We start from the raw sequence: 20,924 nt of genomic DNA on the forward strand, positions 1-20,924 counted from the left end.
GGATGGTTCCTAAACTCACCTGTATAAATCAGGGGGCGTGGCCTCTTTGACTGGCAAGTGGATGATCACACAGGCTGGTGTAGTTGTTAGCTGTCTGCTAAATGGACCGCTGGACTGTGTTTGTGCTGTTGGAGCCTTTTGGAGCATTTTTAATGGCGTCATGTGACTACTGTGAGGTTACTGTATTAACAGACCATCCAGGAAGGATGTGTGTGTGTGAGTGAGAGAAAGAGACGCTCCCGTACAGTCTGTGGATGCAGGCGATAGCTATCCCTGCTGACACCAGATTTAAAATGTAAATAATGTTAATGATGTGTGCTTATGACTTTATTCTTAACAAATTGTTCCTAAACTTCAGATCTTTCTAGAAATGAGCTGTTTGTTTAGATTACAGTATTGCTATTAAACTTGGTGACTCTGTCCCATGAGTCAGTGTCATTGTGCCAGAAATGGGCCTCCATATGCAGAGCTGTGTGGTCTTGGAATGAGGCGTTGGCCGATTGGAGGGATCAGACAGATTAGATGCTGTGCAGCGCATCAGAGGAAAACTGAATCATCGAAGAATGAAGAAAAAGCCGTCAGCCTCTCTGAATCTGAACATGTCTCTTTAATGTTTTGAACACAGTCTGTCAGACTTGAAACACCACAGGGTGCAGCTCACACAGAGGCAGGGTAGAACAGATCCTATCAATGTGACCCGCACAGGTTAGCAGCACACTCATCTGGCCACTGTGGAACAGGTGAGGCTGCTGGCAGTGTTCCCAGCTCACTGACTCGACATTAAAAGAACTCCCCCAGGCTCTGTTTCCATGAAGCAGCATCACCAAGTTACCTGAACCACACCTGGGGCCTGCTCTCACCTGGTGTAAGTGTGTAAATCGGTGAGGCTGTGCGTGGAAACGGAGCCTGAAGAGGAACAACAGGAATGTGGTTCGACTCGGAGCAGCCGTACAGAAGTTCATTCATGACAAAACTACTGACAGAGGGGAAATCTGAAACCCTGGCGAAAGCAAAGCTCTCTGCAGGTCAATGGTCAACACCTGAAAACAGTTTCAATTGCTGGTGCAGATACAGCTACTGATTTTGGCAGGGGAAAGCTTGTCCAAGCTCTTATTTTAGCGGGCAGTTTGAGATAACAGGAAAAGCTGGAATAGTAGCTAAAACATAGAATCGGTTTAAAATTTTGAAACAAATAATTATCAGATCCTTTAAACTCTGTTCAAAAACAACAGAACAAAGTTGAAACTGATAAGTTTTAAAAATGTGCCAATGCAGCAGCAGGTTTGTTTTAAAAGCTTCTGAAGGAGATCCACCGACAGCTGCAGTCTGCGCAAGATCTGTTTGTCAAATGATCTGTCTCAAAGATCTGTTTTCAAAGTTCTCCCCACTAAAGCTAATGATCAGCTGACCACATGCTTCCTGTGCCGTGACTCCATCACCTCCACCTGCAGCTGCTGATCTGCTCTGCAGCAGTTTTTGCAGTTTTGTGGTGGCCCACCAGAGGGCTCCACTCACACCAAGGTCGGGAGGAGAGGTTCTGCTGGTTTTTGGCACAATGTGTTCAGTTGTTGTGTGGAGATGAATAAAGTCGGAATGGAAAGTTACAGCTCCTGTCTCGTCTGTACAATACCTCCACAGTTTCATATTTTTTGTCCACGACAGCAACTGGGCCGGCTCGGCCTGCAGGGAGGGGAGCAACCGTGATCCCCGCAAACTTCAGCAGGTCTCAGAGTGCTGATCAGTAGTTTTGTCATGAAAAATCATCCTCTGAGCGTCTGCTCATCTGCTGGACTCTTACTGAGGATCACAGGTCTAGAAAACAGAGTCTCTGGAAAACAGAAACATTCAGGAGAAGTTTATGAAGAGTTTGCTGAGAAGACTTTTCTTTGCTATTCGGACACCTGCAGGATTATTTTCCATTTTTGGGGTGATCTGATCGTTTCAGACACCTTGAGTCATTGAATTAGCACCATTTGATCCTGTAGGCATTGCTGAGTCCTACAGCGTGACTGACAGGTGCTAGGTCCAATCAGATCGTCTGTAGCAGGTAAAGAGTTCTGCGGTTGGTTTCTGGTTCATGACGAATGTGTTGTGTCTTTGAGTCTGTTCAGCAGAACAATCACAGATAAAATCTTTTCCGTATATAATAGGTTTCTATTCAACATCATATCCACTCCATCCATAAGCATCTTCATTCAGACTCAAAAATCTCCTAAAAAACAAAAACATGATGGTTCTCATGGTGTGTTTTTTCCGGCTGTGCTTGGATGAACGGTGCTTTCATGGCACTGTGACATGAATCACTCTTTGCTCACTCTTAACTGGATGTGGAACGATTCTTCACTTTTTTTTACATCTTTTGGCAGCATGCTAAACATTAACTGCAACACCACAAATAGCTAAAGCCTCAAACTTAGTTGAACATGCTGAAGAAGAGCAGAGAGCAGATGCAAACAAACCTTCACCATGAGTGACCGACCACCAACACACCACAGAGAGGACAGCCAATCAGCAAAGAGAGGAACCAGCCGCTCAGCTATGCAACCAGGACATGAAACTAAAGGTTGAAACAATAGATGCAGAGACAATATCAGAAGGTCCACATGGAGAGACATTTCTCTGGATCTACAATCATGTCTGCAAAGCGGTCTTCTACAAGCTTCCAGAACGTTCTGCAGACTTCACTCACTGGACAAGGTCAATAATAAAAATAAAAATATTCAATAGTATAAAAGGTCAGTAATGACAAACCTTATTTTTCTCCCCTGATGAAACAGTGCGAACCTTTTAGGGGAGTGTGAGGATTCAGCCACAGGCTGAAACAACGAAAAGTTATTTATGCTCTTAATCGCCCAATAGAGCTGCAGGTTAAACATTAACACCTTTACCTGCAATGTCCTGGCATGAAGTCTGTAGTTCATGTGAGAACAATGAAGCTAACATAATGGGAAATTTCCTGGGCAGATCCCTCACCTGAACCACACAGTGTACTCAGAGTATCACTGAAGAGTACAGCTGAAATAAGCACTTCCTGACGTGTTCTACATGTGAGACAAAAGATCAGCCTGGAGTCCTGGACATATAAACCTTATCACTATTTGCTTTTCCCTTCATCAGGATCATCAGGCAGTTCTGACGAGACATCTCTCAGTGAGTTTATGAAGCAGCTCTCGTCTGAGGAAGAACCACCTTGCGGCGGTGATGAACGACTAGTTCCCCTCTCTCACAAACACTTTTTACCCACTTGTCTACAGCGCTCTGCTCACAGACTGATGGATGCAACAAATCAGCGACAAAAAGCTCGATACCAAAGCAATGCATTAGCTGAATTTTTTTTCATTGCCACCGATACATGAACACGCGAGCGAGTGAGCGAGCGGCTACGCTAAGCAACGTTTCCACAGAGAAACAAATGTTAGCTCAAAATCTACAGCGAGCTTAAACACAAGAGGATTACAACCATAGAACAGTAGTTTGGTCTTTTTTTTGATCAAAATAAAGCATTTAAAGTATACTTTCATATATAAGCAATAAAAAATATGTAACATCTCAATACTCCAGTAATAACTCTTACATTAATATTGTGCTCATTGGGATTCTATCTCTTTACATATATTTATTCATTCTTATAGATAGCTATAAATATTATTTTTCTTGTTTTGCATCCCCGTGCAGCAGGAACTGTGCGGCACCTCCAGCTGTCGACAGTGCAAAGACCTCATTGATATGGTTTATGAACAGACACCTGACCACCGTGGCTGATGGGAGTGTGGAAGGCAATTAGTGGTTAATGACAAGATGGTATGAGGCTGACAGTTAGCACCACAGAAGGTCCAGAGAATCAATCCACTTCAGAACTTTAGGAGGAATTGGTCCAGAGGGAAATATCCACTCAAAAGGTCAAGAATAACCATCTACCCCAATAGGATGAACCACCAGAAGGCCATTAAGGACAGCACTTCGCAGAGGTTCCATCGGATAGATTCCCTGGAGATCCATTCACTCTAGAACTCCAGGAACGATCACGAAGTTCTGAAAGACTAGAAGAAGGAAGTTCTTCTCCAAAGGTTGGTTGCACTAACTTAAGAAGGTATTTATAACCTGATGAAGTATTGGTAGTTGCACCATTCAGCCTTAAGTCTTCTTGCAAATCTTGGCATGTTCTTCAAACCAGAAAATGAAATTGTTGAGAACTATACACTCTTTTAGCGGACTGATTTGAAACAAGATAAGCTACCTGACCTAGTACATTCATCAACACTGAGAAAACTCGAGCTCCCGGAGAAAACTTCACCAGCACAACAAAAACATACAACCACTGCATAGCTGGTCTGACCCAAGCTCAAAACCAGGACCCTCTGAGGCACGGAGCCACTGTGCATTTGTTTCTATGAGCAATAAATTAATTTTACAACAAGCAAGCTATGCAGACTGTTACAGATACAACAACGAGGAGTTGACTCTCTTGATCTGTTTGAACTGACTGGAGAGCCTTAAAGTTTGAGTTGGTTCATGACCGAGCATTTAGTGGTGCTGCACTTTATCACACTTGTGCTTCATGAGCATCAACAATTACATGACCATATCCTTGTTTTACCCAGGAGGTCTTCTGCCTATGCCCGGTCAATAAAATGACTTATTTAGGTCCTAATGCCATGCTTCTCATGTTCTATCACGCTAGACTGCTTGGCGATCAGTGTGTCCTTGAGATAACTAATGATGTTTCAATTTTCTTATTTGTAGTAATTTTTTTTAAAATTTACTTTCATCTAAATTAAAAAAGCTGTTTTTAGCTGCTCTCTTACCACAGGGGGTCACAACAGCTGTACAAGTTTGATGTGGTAGAGGTTTACAATGAAGGCCCTTCCTCAAGCAACTAGAATTAAACCAGTGACCTTTTATTTCCCAAGTAAATGTGTTAACCACTAAAACACCAAAAGTAAACAGTTAGCAAGAATGCTTGCTGTTACGCAACACCCATCTTCATGTGCATGTTCGAGTGAACGAGTTTGCTACCACCGGGCATAGTTAAGGCTGGCTGGTGCAGTCAACATAAAGTTCACTCTAGACTGGTCTCAAATACTGATCTTGCAGTTAGAACTGGGTTTAATAAAAGCAGCTGCTCCAACTGTCCCCCAATATTAGGCTGGACCAAACCCCTCAAAACCCTCATGAACTCGAGGAGGCCAGAATGAACTCTCCAATGACTAAACTCCAGAAGACCAAGAGGCCAATCGGGTTGAAGACCATCAAGGACCATCTACTCCACAAGTTCAGGAATGAATTGCTGCTCCAGCTGTCTAAAAAGTAACGACTGAATCAAGAGGTTCAGGAAGGATGATCATTAATGATGCTCTTTAGGAAGCACTTCAGTGGAAAATACAAGTCAAACTCATGTCTAATGAAACAGAGCTGAGAGTGACGGACAGACAGTTCAGGACCCTGTAAAGTACCGGAGGTCTCCAGGAGAGACGTCCAAGTTTTCAGACATGGATTGTGGTCCAGACTTGTTTTGGGTTTACCGGCACAGACGTACACTAGCTCAACAGAGCCCAGAGTGTAAATTGGTTAGTTTCATGGTTTCCCTTAGACCTTTCAGGTTCTATGTGGTTTAAAACTTTCAAAACCAGCTGAGTCCTGATCCAAAGAGGTCCAAACCAGTTTACGGGTAGCTGGTCACTGCCGCCTGTTTCTGTGCGAGACGTCGCAGCTCCTCCCTGATGGCCTTTATAAGAGAGGCGGAGGTGTGGGCGGATGGTGATGCATCCTCAGGCGGATATTCTGGAGTAGGTGAGGTCAGGAGGAGAGGTGGAGCTGACGGGTCCCGCAATGAGGAGCTGGGCATCTGGAAAACAGAGGAAGAGGAGAACTCAGGAAAGGACATCACCTGTGAAAAGAAAGGAGAAAAGGTGAGACATTTCAGCTCCACCTGTGCACCACCAAGCTATTTTCTTTACTGATTTCACCACTCACGCTCTCTCTGCTGGCTCCCGGCCTGGAAAGGTCCTGGTCTGAATGCTGCTGATTCCAGCTAGAGCCAGTGGGGCCCGACATGCTGCGACCCACCCCAGGGTATGCTCCAATCTGACTGGACAGACCCACCTGGGTCAGGTGATGGAGCTGTGCACCTGGAGGTCAGTGAAACCAGTCAGCAGATACAACATTAGTAAATCATCAGCCTGTGTGGAAACAAACTGAATACAGACAAAGTCATGTGAGGTTTGTTACCTTTGGCTTTATTGTCAGAGTCATGAGAAAAAAATGCCTCGTCCCACATTAACTAACCTAATCTACAGTCTCTGGGTATTCACACACAATATGATTCTTTTCAGAAATCTTGAGAGAATGATAATTCTTTCTTTCCTAAACTGTTAGAAATGCTGTATATTTGTTGTAGTGTATGGCACCACCAGAGGGCAGCCTCTACCGCATGACCAGTCAGCTGAATTATGCGTTACCTCTGCACATTTTGACTGTTTGAGACAAGTTCAGGATCTAAAACACGTCAGAAAGTGAAAATAAGAGGAGAATATTTTAGACTCAGATTTGATTCATTCATTTTACTTTAATCTGTATATTTCATGGCATAAAGTTACAGAACTGAATGTATTTATTGACTCACTGAGGCCATCCTCAGTGCTGTCGCTGCCCAGCAGGGGGCCGGTCATGTATATAGCTGCAGTGACTTCTATGAACCCCCCATCATGAAAAGTAGATACCTGCTGTCAGGTCATATAAACTGAACGCACGGTGAGCTGTTATTTGTTGATGGCTGTGACTGTACCTGTGCTCCCTCCTACAGGTCGAGGTCTAGAGGAGGAGGGTGGGTCCTCATACTGCCCCCTGTTGGAGTAAATGGACTCCTGCAGCTGATCTCCAGTAGACACATACCCTCCTGAGCTCAGCCCCTGCCTGTAGAAACACACAGAGAATGAGCTCTGGTTCTGACCTAGTACTCAGACTGGACCAAGTCTTCTGTATTCTGATACTAACCTCTGCAGGAGGCCCTGGACTGAGGTGGGGGACATCCCCAACTCTGCATATCTCTGCAGGAAGAAGAGAAAGAAGAGAATTAAACCAGAGCACGAGTTCCTGACAGAAGTATCTGCTTCATCTGCAGGTCCACACACTCACTGCAGAGAAGGGGCTGTGAGGGGGGGCTGCTGGGTAAGAGCCCCACTGCTGGTTTGGGGGCCAGCTCTGAGGGGAGGGGCTGGGCAGGGCAGAGCTTACCCCGGCGCTGCCCTGCGAGGACGGCGACACCAGGGCGAAGGCGTCATCCAGAAGAGAGTGCATCTGCTGCCGGGCCTCTTCAATGGAGGGCTGGGGGGGCATGTAGGGTGGCGGGGCTGGGGCAGGGTCAAAGACCTCGTCAGTGGGGGAGGGGCTGCCGTGGTCCGGGGGCAGGTCGGGGTCTGACTGTAGGAAATGAAGTAGAACATCAAGTCAGCGCTCTGCTGTCTTACAAAAAAAGTCCACAGGGCTCAAAAAGACTTCCTGTGTCACTCAGAGTTCAGTAACAGTGTACAGCTCTGTCCACGTCATGCTGACGACACCATCAGTAACAGATCAGATCAGCCGTGTACCTCCAAACACTCAAACATTATGTGTGTCTGTGAATGCTTAGAACAGGCAACATATCCAGCTCACACCTACCTTGCTTATTTGATGGTTAAATTTTGTTTGCCTCACCATGTAGGCCACGTTGTTGAGTCCGGGGTATTTCCTGTAGGTGGCGCTCTGATCGGTGAGCAGCCGGTCTCTGTCTGTGTCAGGAAGACTTCCAGGTCCTGGCTGAGCCCGCCGACTCCTAGGAGAGCGCCTCCCTCTGGCAAAAAAACACAAGAGTTTACAGTCAGGCTGGAAACAGATGGGACAATAATGAGCTTAGCTTTGGTGCTAACAGGGATGCGGTTGGTATGTCTTAAATATGATTTCTCTAGAGTTTGAGGTCTCCTGCAGGGCCTCCTCCCAACTGGGCATGTCTGGAGGTGCTCAGGAGGCACTGATCAGACTGAGAAGGAGCACGGCTCGATTCTGAGCTCCTCCTGTGTCAGGTTGAAACGGACATCTTCGAGCTAAGCTCTCTTTCTTAACCTCACAGCAGCAGTACGGTACAACTCCTGCATGGAGCACCAATCCACCAGTCCATCTCAAGCTCCACCTTCCCCTTTGTCCGCGAGCCCAAAGAGAAAAATCAGCTATTGTCCACACAGCCTCCAAGACCTACATCATTTGCAAAGAGCAGGGATAAAATGCTAAGATTCCCAAAATGCACACCTTCTTCACCCTGGCTACCCTTTGAGGTCATGTTCATGAATATTACCTACAGGATCAAAGACATGCACCAACCCTGAAGGACTGACAAGAGTATTGACTATGTGTCCTTCTGAGGACATCAGTCCCATTCATCTGGATGTAGTGTTTTCAGTTAGAGAAACATTTCATCATCATCCACTTCTTCTGTCTTTGCTGCCTGCAGGTTCCCCCAACCTTATAAACTGTACAATCAATTAAATCAGTGCTGCAAGTTTTGGTCATTATGCAAATGTAATGCTATGTCCAGATGAACAGAATCAACTTTCTGGGATTTCCTTACCTGTGTGACTGAGCATGCGTCAAGGAAGTCTGAGAACACGTTTGTCTTTGAGGGAACTGAGTCAGCTTTCGCTTTAGTCACACAGAAGCAGCTGTTCATGGAGAATGAAATATTCTTTTTTCACCTCAGGTAGGGTCTGACCTTTTCCTGGAGTCGGTGGGAGTTGGGGGTGAGGCAGCATCGGCCTGCAGGATGCAGTCCATGTGGTCGTGGGCAGAGCTGTAGAGTCGCTGTGCCACCTCACTCTGAACTGGACCATCTCCAAATGCGTCCATGATGTCATCCATGGAGGGAAACTCGCACTGGCCCCGCCTCTTAGCACGCTGTCGCAGTTTGTTCCGGTGATGCTCGATCTCTGACTTGTGCCGCAGCGCCACCTGCAGGAACAGAGACGGTTGACTACAGTTAATGATGATGACCTCATGGCAAGCTGTGACTGGATGTATTTTTGTTGTCAACTCACCTCTGTGTTGACCTTTTCAGTGAGGGAGGGGCTTGGCTGTGATGGGGCATGTGGCTGCGGTGGGCTCGGACGTGGCTGCATGGCGATGAGCTGCACCTTGTTGGCCTGACGACGGGTGCCGTCAGATGACCCGCGGGACAGGCGGTCCACATGGTCAAAGATGGAGGACGAGGACAGCAGTTCGTCCGGGCCGCTGCCTGATGGAGCACCTGTGGAAGGAGAGGTCAGAGGACAGAAAAAAGTGAAAGGAGACTTAAAGACCAACAGAGAAGTGAAAGCTCAGACTCCCAGGATGCATTTCACCAGTGACCATCTACTGAAAGCTTGCAGAGCGAGTAGGTCAGTCCCATAGACATCCATGTTAAAGCTTTACAGCAGAAATAAACGTGTTTATGTGTGCAGAGCTGCAGTTACTGCAGAAGGATAAAAAGTGACAAGCAACCAACAAGGAGATGAAGATGGCGATGATAAGGATAATGATGAAAAAGTGGGAGAAAAAAACTTTTTCCCAGAATAAGCAGCAGAAGAAACAAAGAGAGAATGAGGGAAATCCCTCAGACAGACCAAGACCCCCAGCACAGAGGTCAGAGGTCATATGCAGAGGACATCCAGGAGGCTGACAACTGCGGTCAGATCTTCAGCATTACTCAGGGTTGTGTTTGTTACTGTCAGAGAAATTATTTTACCAGAAATAACCTTCAAACTATAGAGAAGTCTGAATATAAACATTTAGACAACAAGCATGTATATTCCAAGTGTACAAGAATAATAAAAAAGAGAAGTTAATAAAGTAAGAGTGGAAAGTAAAATTCGCTCCATCATTTAGTGATGATCAGTATTCAGATTTAGCTTACTGCTGATGACTCGCCTCATAAACCAGGACCTGTTCTTCCCTTTATGAGTTAAGGTATTGTTGTCGCTGGTACTGTGATTACTGGAGACGGATCGATTTGACACAGTCACAGATTAATTATTATTATTGTTTAATCTGTGAATTTAAAGGTTGAGCTCTTGTCTCTGCAGCATCGCAATGCTTCACGTATTGATAGGAAATGTGGATTGGAGATCGGTGTGTGAGAAGGTGGTAATGTGTTGGCATGGTAACGTACCCATTTTGCTCCTCCCTTCAAGTAGGCAGTGCATTAAACAGAAAAGACAAAGTTTGAACAGAGCAGAGCCTCCATCCTTTGTTTACAGCCTATTCATTACAAATACTAAAGCTGATTATGTCACTGTGGCTCTCACCATTTTTGGGTGTCTTCCTGTGCTGTTTCCCCTCGCTGGGTGTGGCCACAGGTCGGGTGCTTTCTTCTGCTGACTCCCTGCCGCTCGATTGGTCGCTTCCTAACGAGTCGCCGTCTGATGGGCTGAGCCTGACAATGGACACAACAGGTAAATGGTAAATGGCCTGCATTTGTATAGCGCTTTTCTAGTCCCTAAGGACCCCAAAGCGCTTCACACTACATTCAGTCATTCACACACTGGCGATGGCAAGCTACATTGTAGCCACAGCTGCCGGATTAAGTAAAATTTTGAGATACTTCAGTAAAAATGTTCGATGTCGACGATTTCTCTGAATGAAAAATAATCGTGTCAACGAGCCAGTGAAGTTCATATTCTATATTTTTTAACAAGTTTGTTTAATAAGTCACAACATATTCCTAACCTCCCCCTGCGGCGGCTCAGCCGCGACACCTTGGTGGATGATCCTTTGGATTTGGGGGTGTTGAGGTCTCCGCCATCGGAGGGCGTGGCTTCCTTTACTGGTGCAGGAAGTGGACCGGACTCCTGGATCACCATGATGTCATCCTTACTGTGCTGACCCAGGTGAAGCTTTGCAAAGTCGAAGCCTTTAACGCTGGGAGCCTGAAGCTGACAGAGGATATGGATCAGGGGTCAGTAAGGTAACAAAAACATCATGTTGGTGGCTAAAATCCTAAGATTGCAAACACAGAGGACAGAAAAACACCAGGTGTCATCGCCTGTTAATTTTAAAGTGCCAGTCCTTTTTGTTGACCTCTGACCTTTTGCCTCTGCTGGATGGTGTTAATGGCGTCCGGCTGGAACTCAAGCTTCTCGGAACCGCAGAGCTTCCAGTACAGGATGATGATGATGAAGACGGCCAGTACAACCGGGACAACAACACCGACAATCAGCCAGATGCTGCTGCTCTGAGTCTCAGCTGGAGGGACAGAGATCGTCTCCACAGCTGGAAACAGAATCAAAAAGATCAAACTTTATCAATATGACACTTTCTGAACCAATCAGAAGCAGTTTGGACACACTCAGCATTGGACTCACGTTGGGCCAGCGGTCTCTGCACACGGTGTCCAAGGACAATGGCGGCCCTTTGAAGGTCCACACGGTTCAGAGTGGCGGCGGTCACCTCAGCAGGGACCCTCTCTCCACCGGGACCCTCCACAAAGTAAAAGACCTCCAGAGGGCGCTCTGCCCCTGACAGCCTGGAGACCCGCACCACCTGAGACACAACCGGTTCAGTGCACATTCACATTGTACAGGTACACACACCTCTGTCTGGTGGCATTACATCAGCCATCATTGCCTTGTGCGTGTACCTGTAGACTGTTGTTGCCCACTGCTGTGGCTCTCTTCCAGCGCCTCCTACTGGTTTCCTGCAGTCCCTCCTCCAACAGCAGAGCCAGGCGTCTCTCCAGACGAGCCTTAAAGCTTCTCTCAGCCACCAGCTGCTCCTGAACTCCCAGCAGGACTGATACCACACAAAGGGGAGTTCGTCAGAGCGAAGCTAACACATACCATCATCCACACAGTACAAAAACATCATACCAAAATGTAAAAAAAAGAGAGTGGGTTTCTTACCTGTACGGACCCAGGTGGAGCGCAGGTGGTGTGAAGTGTTGAGCTCAGGGTAGTGAAAGGCTGTTAACAGAAGTTTGATAAAAACGCTTTACATATTGTCGGTTTAATGTTTACTGTGACATGTGATGGGTTTGTGTATCGTCTCGTACGTTCAGCGATCTGCAGCGCAGGAAATCCCACGTAGAAGCTGAACTCCACCAGGCTGAGCTTCCTCAGGTGTTCACTGACCTCTGACCCCGGCAGGTAGCCCCGGCCATCCCGCACCGCAAACGTGATGTCGACGGGAACCTTCTGCTCCACCGCTGGCCGGGCCACGCTTATGGTGATGTTCAGCAACTGTGTGAAGAAGTAAAAGAAATTAGAAAAGCGAACGGCTTTAAATGGTGACCACACACGAGGCAGACTCACCTGTACGGTGGCGTTCCCTCCCTCATGTAATCTCTTCCGTGTCTCTGCGTACGCCATGGTGAGCCCTCTCTCCACCCGTTCACTGAAGTTGCAGACTCGGATGTCAACATGAGTGGGAACAAACTGCAGCACAGAGTGGAGCTGATACCTGAGGTCAGGTATGGTGTACAGTGGTGAAACTGTGGGAATGGGGCCGAAGCGTGGCGGCGGTCGGCGGAGGGCATTGATGACGGACATGGCAGTGAAGATCAGCGGTCCCGACACAACACGAAAGGCAAAACTGGATGGAGTTCTTAGGAACTGAAAAGGAAACAACCAGGGAAGAGTGGAAAGTTATTAACAATTTTTAAGTTTAGCTTAATATCTAATAAGGATTCAGTAAAGTAAATGAATAAATGAAAGAGAAGGCATTAAAAAAATAAAGAAAAGTATGCATCAGATGGCATATTTTCATGGATTAAATGGTTTTTATTGATTTTTGTGTAATTTAAAAGCTTGGACCTTCTCCTGCTGCCTCTAACAGTCTATGGACTGATTTCTATGTGAAAGACTAAAATCTAAAGGATGTCAGGTTTATACTCCGAGTGTCTCGATGCCTCTGCTCCCAGTAAACAACAAGCTAACATTAGCTTAGAAACAGAGTTCACTATTACAAAGTTAATAAATGACTGGCTCCCAGCACAACGCAAACTCCACATAAGCATGAACCAGAACGTCAGTGACACAGTAACACACAGAGATCAGTCTCTGGTCATTGGTTGGTTGCTTTGGACAAACTAATGAGGAAGAAAATCCAGTGAGAAAGACAAATATTAGCCGATCATTGTCTGTGTGTTTGACTAAATTCTGACCAGTACTGCAGATAGAGTAGTGATTCTTGTGACTGCAGCCGAATGAGCTAAAAACAAACACTTCAGAGCGAGAACATTAGAGGACGGGCTGGGATTAGCCTGTTTCATGTGAAGTCTGTGAAGCAGGAGCTTGACTGTGAGGGGAAACCACAGTCAGCATCAGCAGGACGGAATCATGCAGATCTGAGAAGCAGCGATTCTGTTTGTACCTGCAGCTCCACTGAGCGGTTGAAGTCTTTTTTCAGAAGATCTCGGACCTGACTGAAACCAGCAGACGAGCCTTTGGAGCTGACTGCAGGGCACACAAACATGGAAGACATCAGTGATTAGACAGAACATGTGCAGCACCTGGAGGTACGGTCACATGACCTTCTAAGACTCTTACCTACTCTGACCAGGTACATTTCTGGCTTGGTGACATTGCACAGGTATTGTCTGGTGGGTGGTGTCTGGGCCACTCTGGGTGTGGTGACTGGAGGGGCTCTGGTCAGGCTGATGGCTGTGATTTGGGTGGTGGTGATGATGGCGGTGGTTGTTGTCGTGGTAGCCTTAGTAGTGGTTGCGGCCTTGGTGGGAGGAGCCTTTGCTGGCACCTCAGTGACCACTGTGGGCCTCTCTGGCCTCTCAGGGCGGGTGGGGGGTCCCAGTGGTGGAGGGGGAGGCACCCAGCTGGTGGTGTTGGACGGGGGTCGGGAAGGGTGCCTGCTTGGGACCGAGACATAGTCTTTGTGTTTTGGAGCAAGAGCAGTAGGGGTGGAAGGGATCTTGGGGGTGGCTGATGGAGCAGGTGTCTTCTCCTCACCTGTGAGGATAGGTGTAAGGATGAGGGGAGGTGTGGGCTGTCTTGGGGGATGCTTAGGCTCCAATCCTAGAGGAGCAATGGGGCTCGAGGATGGGGTAGAAGGAGGATGGTGGGTGTGTGTTGCTGTAGGTGTAAGGACAGGTTTGGAGTCGTTCTCATTTACCTTTTCCCTCTCCTTCTCCTTCTCCCTCTCCCTCTCCTTCTCCCTCTCCCGAGCCAACAGGTTTGTGTAGTACTCCAGACTGTTCATGTCAGGCAGCAGCAACTCCGTCGGCTCCAGTGGGATCATGTCCTCCAAGTCATAGTCCTCATCCCAGGTGGGGAAGACATCTGGATGGGCAGGCTGAGTGTGAAGGGGAATGTTGGGGGTTGAGGAGGAGGGGGAGAGGGGAAGTTTGGATGACAGTGAGAGGGTGGGGCGAGCAGGAAAGGAGGTGTCATAAGAGACCCAGTCCCCCCCATTGTCCCCATCATAGGGGTGGCTGGGCAGTGGCGTGGCGAGGGCCATCTCGTCACCTTCAGGTACCATGAAGGACAGAGTCTCCAGGTAGTCCCCAGACCCCCAGGCCTCCTCCAGTGAGGGCCCCTGTTCCCAGGGGGGAGGAGGAGTGAGGGTGGGCTGGCTATGTGGGGGAAGTGGTGGAGGTAGACTGGGGGACAGGAGGTCTGGAGGTCTCAGGAGGAGGTGGATCCCCTGAGCACCAGAGTCTGGGTCCTCTGCTGAGCCTGCACCACCACCGTTACTGTGGTATCCAGAGTCTGAGGGGTGGCTGGGAGGTGAGGGTCTAGAAGAGGTGGAGGATGATGATGGTGATGACGGATGTGACGAAGAATCAGTCGTTCTGTTGAATTCCAGCACAACTGTGGGCCAGAAGGACAGAAGTCGTGAATTTAAAAGCTCAACATTATACCTCAAGAGTGAGCGTGTGCCATAACCAGATTGTTACCAAACACGAGGGAATAAACCTGAAGGACCCTGAAAGAAACTGATAAACATGAACAAATCTGAAGACCCTGAAGACCCGAATAAACCTGAGGACTGGTAAGAACCTAGGGACCCTGAATAAACCTAAGTAAAAAGTAAGAAAGTAAAAGCAGATCTATGGAGGACGTTTCTATTTTTGTGCAAATCTAACTGAACTTTGTGCTATATTAACATAAAGGTAAAATAGTATCTGTAGATGGGAACACAAACTTTATTCTGTTTTTTATTCTAATTGCAGTCAGCTTTAATCTGAACAAAAAGAAGGAAAATAAAAAATATATCTCCGTTTTCTGGTGCCTGCATTGTAGAGGGTGACTTTGCTCTAAACAGGAAATGACTACAGTCACGGGTTAAAGTGGATTCAGCAGGTGGGGGAACACTAAAAAATCAGTTTTAGTGGCTCAGTGTGAGGAAAAAAATCAAACTCACAATACTTTCTACTGAGAGCTCCAGTAGATTTTCTTAATGTACAGGCTGTGATCAGCTGACCTGCTGCTCTTTGCGGATTTACACACCTGAATTCAACCAGATGTGAGCAGATGTTTCATGAGTTGTTCTGGCTGATTTCCATACACTGACAGTACACTGTTTATGCTGTCTTTATATCGTTTATATCATTGTTTTCTACATTAAATCCATCACAGTTCAGCAAACTAACCTGCTTATCCTGCACTAACTTGCAGAGGATTTTCATGCAGCCTTTAAATAACTCAGTTAAGTCTACCTCAGTTTGTTTAGCAGCATGATTCGCAATATGAAGAAACATAATTTCACATGTGCAAACCCAATATCTGATGCAAAAACATGTAAGCTTTCTTTTCTCTCCCTGTGAAATACAGCAGCTCAAAGAAAGGGCTGTAAACCGAAACTAATGAGCCTGTTTTGAAAATGTAAGGAATAGAAATCTCAGATACTTATTTAAAATGTAGGGAGTAAAAGTAAAAAGTCGTCAGAAAAAAAAAAGTGCAGATACCTAAAATCTGTAAGTAAGTACAGTAATGAAGTATTTGCACTTCATTTCTTTTGACCTCTGCCAGTGGCACACTCGTTTTTACAAACATATTAGTATTTTTGAATTATGATTTGAAACTGATCACAGCACAAAATAAAGAATAAACTCTGAAATGACAAAGCGTCACAAACACAGATCACCTTAATGAGACTGAGCTGGTTCAGCTTCTTTACAGCATTCATTCACACAGCAGAAACACACTCCTCTTTTTCCTCCCTTGCAGTCTCTTTAAAACCATTTGTCTTTATGACGTACGCACGCACACACACACACACACACACACACACACACACACACACAGCCTTGACTGGGTCTCTTTCATCTGGTCTTGGCCTTGTTGCCGTGGTGACGCCGTGCTTTGCGGCAGCATCACATGCAGAACAGAGACGAGTCATTGGTATTCAGGAGACGACGCCCTCTCACACACAGACAGACAGACTGATCGATAGATGCAGAAAATATTTATCATTTTTTAATTATAAAGAATCTCTTCAGATTGATGCACTAGGCTAACTGCTAACCTGCATTTATCTGAGCTCCTGTATTTACTGCTCTCAGCTCTGAGAAACATCTCCTGTTATTCCTGACTCTGAGGTGCCCTCACAGAACAGCTGTGGCTGAGGTGTTTTATGGCAGCACATCTGCTTCTGTACTCCATCACATTTATTTTAAAGCGTTGGGTCCTTCTGATTTGCAGTCTAAAATATAAATCTACTCAAATATGACACGATAGTATTATAGATAATCTCCTCAGCAGTAAACCTTATTCTTCTTTCACCTGCTTCCATTAGGGGGTGCCAAAGTGGATCATCTGCCTCCATCTCCCAGCATCCTCCTCTCACACTGACAACTCAGCAGTCCTCCTTCACTACATCTATGAACCTCCTCTGAGGTGTTCCTTTTCTCCTCCATCTTCATCCTCTGCCCATGCTTAGACCATCTCAGGCTTCCCACTTCACTTTGTTTATTTACAGTTTTTTTATTCACTAAGCGTTCATTATGTGCTTGCTGAGCTCTCACATCTGTTTTATTTCACATCTGCGTAGCTCTGACGTCTCATGGCACAGGTGCTCTATAGAAGAGCAGGTGGAGAATAAAAAAATTAGCCCAGGGAATTGAGCTACATTTCATTGTGGATGTATGACCATGTGATGTTTGTGGTTTTTCTTTCAGTGCACTGAAACAAGTTTCTACGTCTTCATCAGGTTGGACAAACTCTTCTTCAGTCTGAATTAAAACACAGCCATGGGTTGAAATCTGACATCCATAATGCAACATGTGATCCACAGAGGGCGCTATAATAAACACACACTCCCCGAATCTGTCATCTCTAACACAAGTCCTGAAATGTCGAGTGACGTTTCAGGACTAAAAGTGACATCACACCAACACAGTCACAACCAGCTGACCTCTGAGAGCTGTTTGTGATGAAGCAGCTTCCTGCTGCCTACATCTGATCAGCTGATGTCAGTGTAAACCTCCACAGTCTGACATCAGCAGGTCATGTGACTCTGTGTGTGCGTGAGTCAGTAATGTGGGAGGATGACAATATGGAGCTAAAATGAGACTCAGAAGAAGATTCCTGCACTGCAGTCCTTTTGAGGAAGTCCATGTTCATTTCCTGCTGTGTACAGATGGCTCAGAGGTCAGAGGTCAACATTAACAGCTAACAGCACCTAGCAAGGTTACCTGCAGCAGGTGAACTTGAGGTCACCATGGAAACCAATGTGCCAGCCACCAGCAGGACCACACCTAGTGTTTGTCTGCAGGCCGAGGTTCTGCGTTCCATCCTGGTCCTGGTGCTGGAGCTGGGGCCTGGCGAGGTCACAGCGTCCATCGTCCTCAAAGGACCGGCGGTGCGGTCCCGCTACAAAGAGCCGAAGGCCCCTCAGGAGGACCTGAGTAGCATAGAACAGCAGTCAGAAAATGTGTGTCCTGCAGGGTTCTCACCGAGCACAGGAGAACATTCTCCTGCTGGATGATGACATCATCAAACGGATCAGGAAAGATTCAGCTAAAACTCTTTTTTACCTTCATCGTTAGTTACTTTAAAAATAAAGGCTGTAAAGTTGTGTGGAGTAGTGTGTGACCCTCTGATGGGAAGGTTCATAGTTGAAACAATTCATCAAAGTTTGAAATAACAAATCTAACTATCAGCCTGACGCATTAGCTTTTGTCTCCGAACTAAAGTCCCAGCAAGTTCTGATACCCTTCCATCCACCCTGACCTCCTCCCTGCTCCAACTCAGACTACAGCTGGCCTGCTGTGGATGTTTAGGTCTGATGCTGAAACCAGTGTTTATGGACTGACGCTGTCAGATAGGAGAGAGACCAATATTCTCGATGCACACCGTCTGTGAGAGCTTTGCTGCAAAGGTAACAGTGATGAAAGAAAAACACTAAAGTGCCTCATTACAGTCCAGCATGAAGCTGAGAAGACTCTGAAGCAGTGAAAAAGTAGGAACCCAGGGACAGGCGGTGCTGCAGAAGCATTCATTGTGAAGCAGACGTGCTGCTTTGAAAACAGACAAAGACTTGCAGCAAAGACTCAAAAGACTCCAAGTAGATGCACGTATGTCATAAACAAACTCCTACATCACCTCATTCTTGAGTTATTACATTTACAAACTTGGGTGTCCTCGCTGCCCCCCAGTGCCATGACGACATACCCCATCGGACTTTTACGGTTCAGGGGTAAAATCCCCCAAAATCCTCTGCTTAAAGGATCTGAAGGTTTTTACGTGCTGTAGACCCTGCAGCAAACATTTTACTGTGACTGTGCCCTCTAGTGGTGGAAGTGCTTGGTGCTTGGTGTCCTGATGTCCTGATGTCTTATTTTGGAGGACAGCATGAAAACGTCTAAAGCCACCCCATAACAAACCCACGACCTAAAGACTGTGGAACATGCTCATTCATTTGGTTTTAGGGTGTTCTGCTGAAGGCTGCAGGGAGGAGGTCGGGTGGATGGACGGGACAACAAAGACACAGAATGATGTTAGTCTAATATTTCAAACTGTACTCGTAAAGAATTGGGTACCTTAAACTGGGGCTGTTCAGCCTGGATAAAACCCCTCTGAAACTGAAACACGGAGCGCTAAAAATGCTCTGATGTTGCTTCGAGAGCAGCTCAGGTCTGAATGAAGATCACAGCTGACATTTCTGACAGCATGCAGAGCGGGGTCAGGATCAGGGCTGCCACACCATCAGAAGGTCAGTTAAACATGTACCTGCTGCTGGACCCTCACACCCGAATCACCTGATTTCAGCAGCTTCACATCCTTCATTCTGGAAGGGTGGAGGACATAAACCCAGAACATCTAGGCTTAGGCTACAGTCTAACTCTGAACCTGAAACACTTTCTCTGTGAAGATGATGAAGACCTGCTCCAACCTGCGGGTGGAGCATCTGGACCACTGACTTATTACTTCATTGTCCAGGTTTGTGATGAAGGCTAGCGGGGCTTTAATCTGCACATATTTCTGATCTCGTCTCAACTTTAACATCAGCACTTCCCTGTGAGTCAGCTCATCGTAACCAGGCTGAGCTGAGGACAGCTCTCAGGTAATATTAATAAAGAGATTACACGCAGTGTCACGTGATCCCTGCTGCTCCTCACAGCCCCTCAGTACCGAGCAAAAAGGGAGCTCTGCTTTCTCTGCAGAGCACGATTACAAATGGGTCACTGTCCCAGACCCCGGAGCCTACGAGGGTGTGCGGCTGAAGCAGGAGGCTTCAGGCTCGCCTCCACCTGCGGGGATTTTTCTGTTTGCGCAAAACATGAAAATGTCGGTTTGAAGGATTTGCATAAAGAACCTTCAAAAATGATCAATCAGTCAATAAATCAACCATCGATCAATAAGTGAAACCACAAAGACGTGACGGTGAATATTTAAAAGGTATCCAGCTGTTTGTCTGACCGGCTTTCACAACTGTGCCTAATAAAGTGACAGGTTGGTATATTCTCTGTCAGTCCGGGTTTTTGTGCTCTGCTCGGCTCCGTTTCCAGAACACTCACTCCTCTGCCGGTCTGGCCCGGCTCGGCCTCCTCTCAGATTGACCCCATTATCGGACAGATGCTAACTGCCTCCACCCGCCCGCCGAGTCCGCGAGGTGGAGGCTGCATCCGCCCCGCATGTTCGTGTCCGGGGCTGATATGCCCCCCTCCCCCTTCCCCCGGCACGCTCCGGTCCGGTCCGGCACGGCCCAGTTTACCGTGAGGACGACGCTGCCTCCGGTGCACGGCTGAAGGAGCCTCGCTTCTTATAGCGGCCGCGGACACACAGAGCCGCAGACCCGGGATCACATTCAGACTGCAAGCCGGGCCGGGCCGGGCCGAGCCGGGCTATTCTCACTGAGTCTCTGCCACGGCGGAGACCTACCTGCCATCCTGGAGATGCGGTTCGGGCGCGTCACGCCTCTCCAAGCCGCGCAGCGCGCTCCCTGCGTGGGGAAGAAGAAGGAGGCGGAGAGTCCCCGCAGAATCACACCTCCTCCTCTTCTCCTCCTCGGAAACAGCAGCAATCAGCCTCCACCGCCCGGTGGTGTCGGTGCTGTCCGAACCCGTCACATTCACAGCGCGTCCGGTTCCGGTACCAGTCCAGCCGGCCCCTCCCAGCATCATCTGACCCGACCTGCAAGTCAAAGCGCTTCTTCTCACACACGGACCGTTATTTGAACCGGCACCGGCACAGGGCCAGGACAGCCGGATCTGACCATGAAAATGAAACAGCAGAGAACTGCTCAGCTTTTATTTTATGAAGCCAACAAAAACACACACACACTCTCTCTCTCTCTCTCTCTCTCTCTCTCTCACGCACGCACACACTCTCTCTCTCTCTTTCTCTCTCGCACGCACACACACTCTCTCTCTCTCTCGCACGCACGCACACACACTCTCTCTCTCTCGCTCTCTCTCTCTCTCTCGCACGCACGCACACACACTCTCTCTCTCTCTCTCGCACACACAC

General features: G+C 47.2%; 1 protein-coding gene across 5 annotated transcripts; it reads right to left on the reverse strand.

Moving 5' to 3' along the window:
- Nucleotides 1-588: 588 nt before the first annotated feature.
- LOC146689223 (UPF0606 protein KIAA1549) lies at nt 589-20,694 on the reverse strand. 5 transcript variants are annotated; one of them, XM_085435953.1, is made up of 21 exons: nt 20,337-20,694; nt 17,648-17,856; nt 13,545-14,822; nt 13,369-13,451; nt 12,309-12,608; nt 12,050-12,236; nt 11,901-11,960; nt 11,639-11,790; nt 11,364-11,541; nt 11,087-11,271; nt 10,729-10,934; nt 10,308-10,435; nt 10,172-10,186; nt 9,063-9,271; nt 8,741-8,976; nt 7,693-7,828; nt 7,135-7,419; nt 6,994-7,046; nt 6,785-6,912; nt 5,974-6,128; nt 589-5,887 (listed from the first exon to the last, which is right to left on the reverse strand). In XM_085435953.1, exons 2-21 carry the CDS (start codon nt 17,793-17,795, stop codon nt 5,663-5,665), a joined length of 4,347 nt encoding a protein of 1,448 aa, XP_085292079.1. In that variant the 5' UTR covers nt 17,796-17,856; nt 20,337-20,694; the 3' UTR covers nt 589-5,662. The 5 variants fall into 5 exon arrangements, with proteins under 5 accessions (XP_085292079.1, XP_085292077.1, XP_085292081.1 ...); XM_085435951.1 differs by having other exon boundaries at nt 7,657-7,828; XM_085435955.1 differs by having other exon boundaries at nt 7,234-7,419; nt 20,337-20,693.
- Nucleotides 20,695-20,924: the final 230 nt, after the last annotated feature.

This window comes from Copadichromis virginalis, linkage group LG17 (genome assembly GCF_057382275.1).
Source record: "Copadichromis virginalis isolate Kocher_CV1m ecotype Utaka linkage group LG17, C_Virginalis_male_GT1.1, whole genome shotgun sequence".
Taxonomy (NCBI): domain Eukaryota; kingdom Metazoa; phylum Chordata; class Actinopteri; order Cichliformes; family Cichlidae; genus Copadichromis; species Copadichromis virginalis.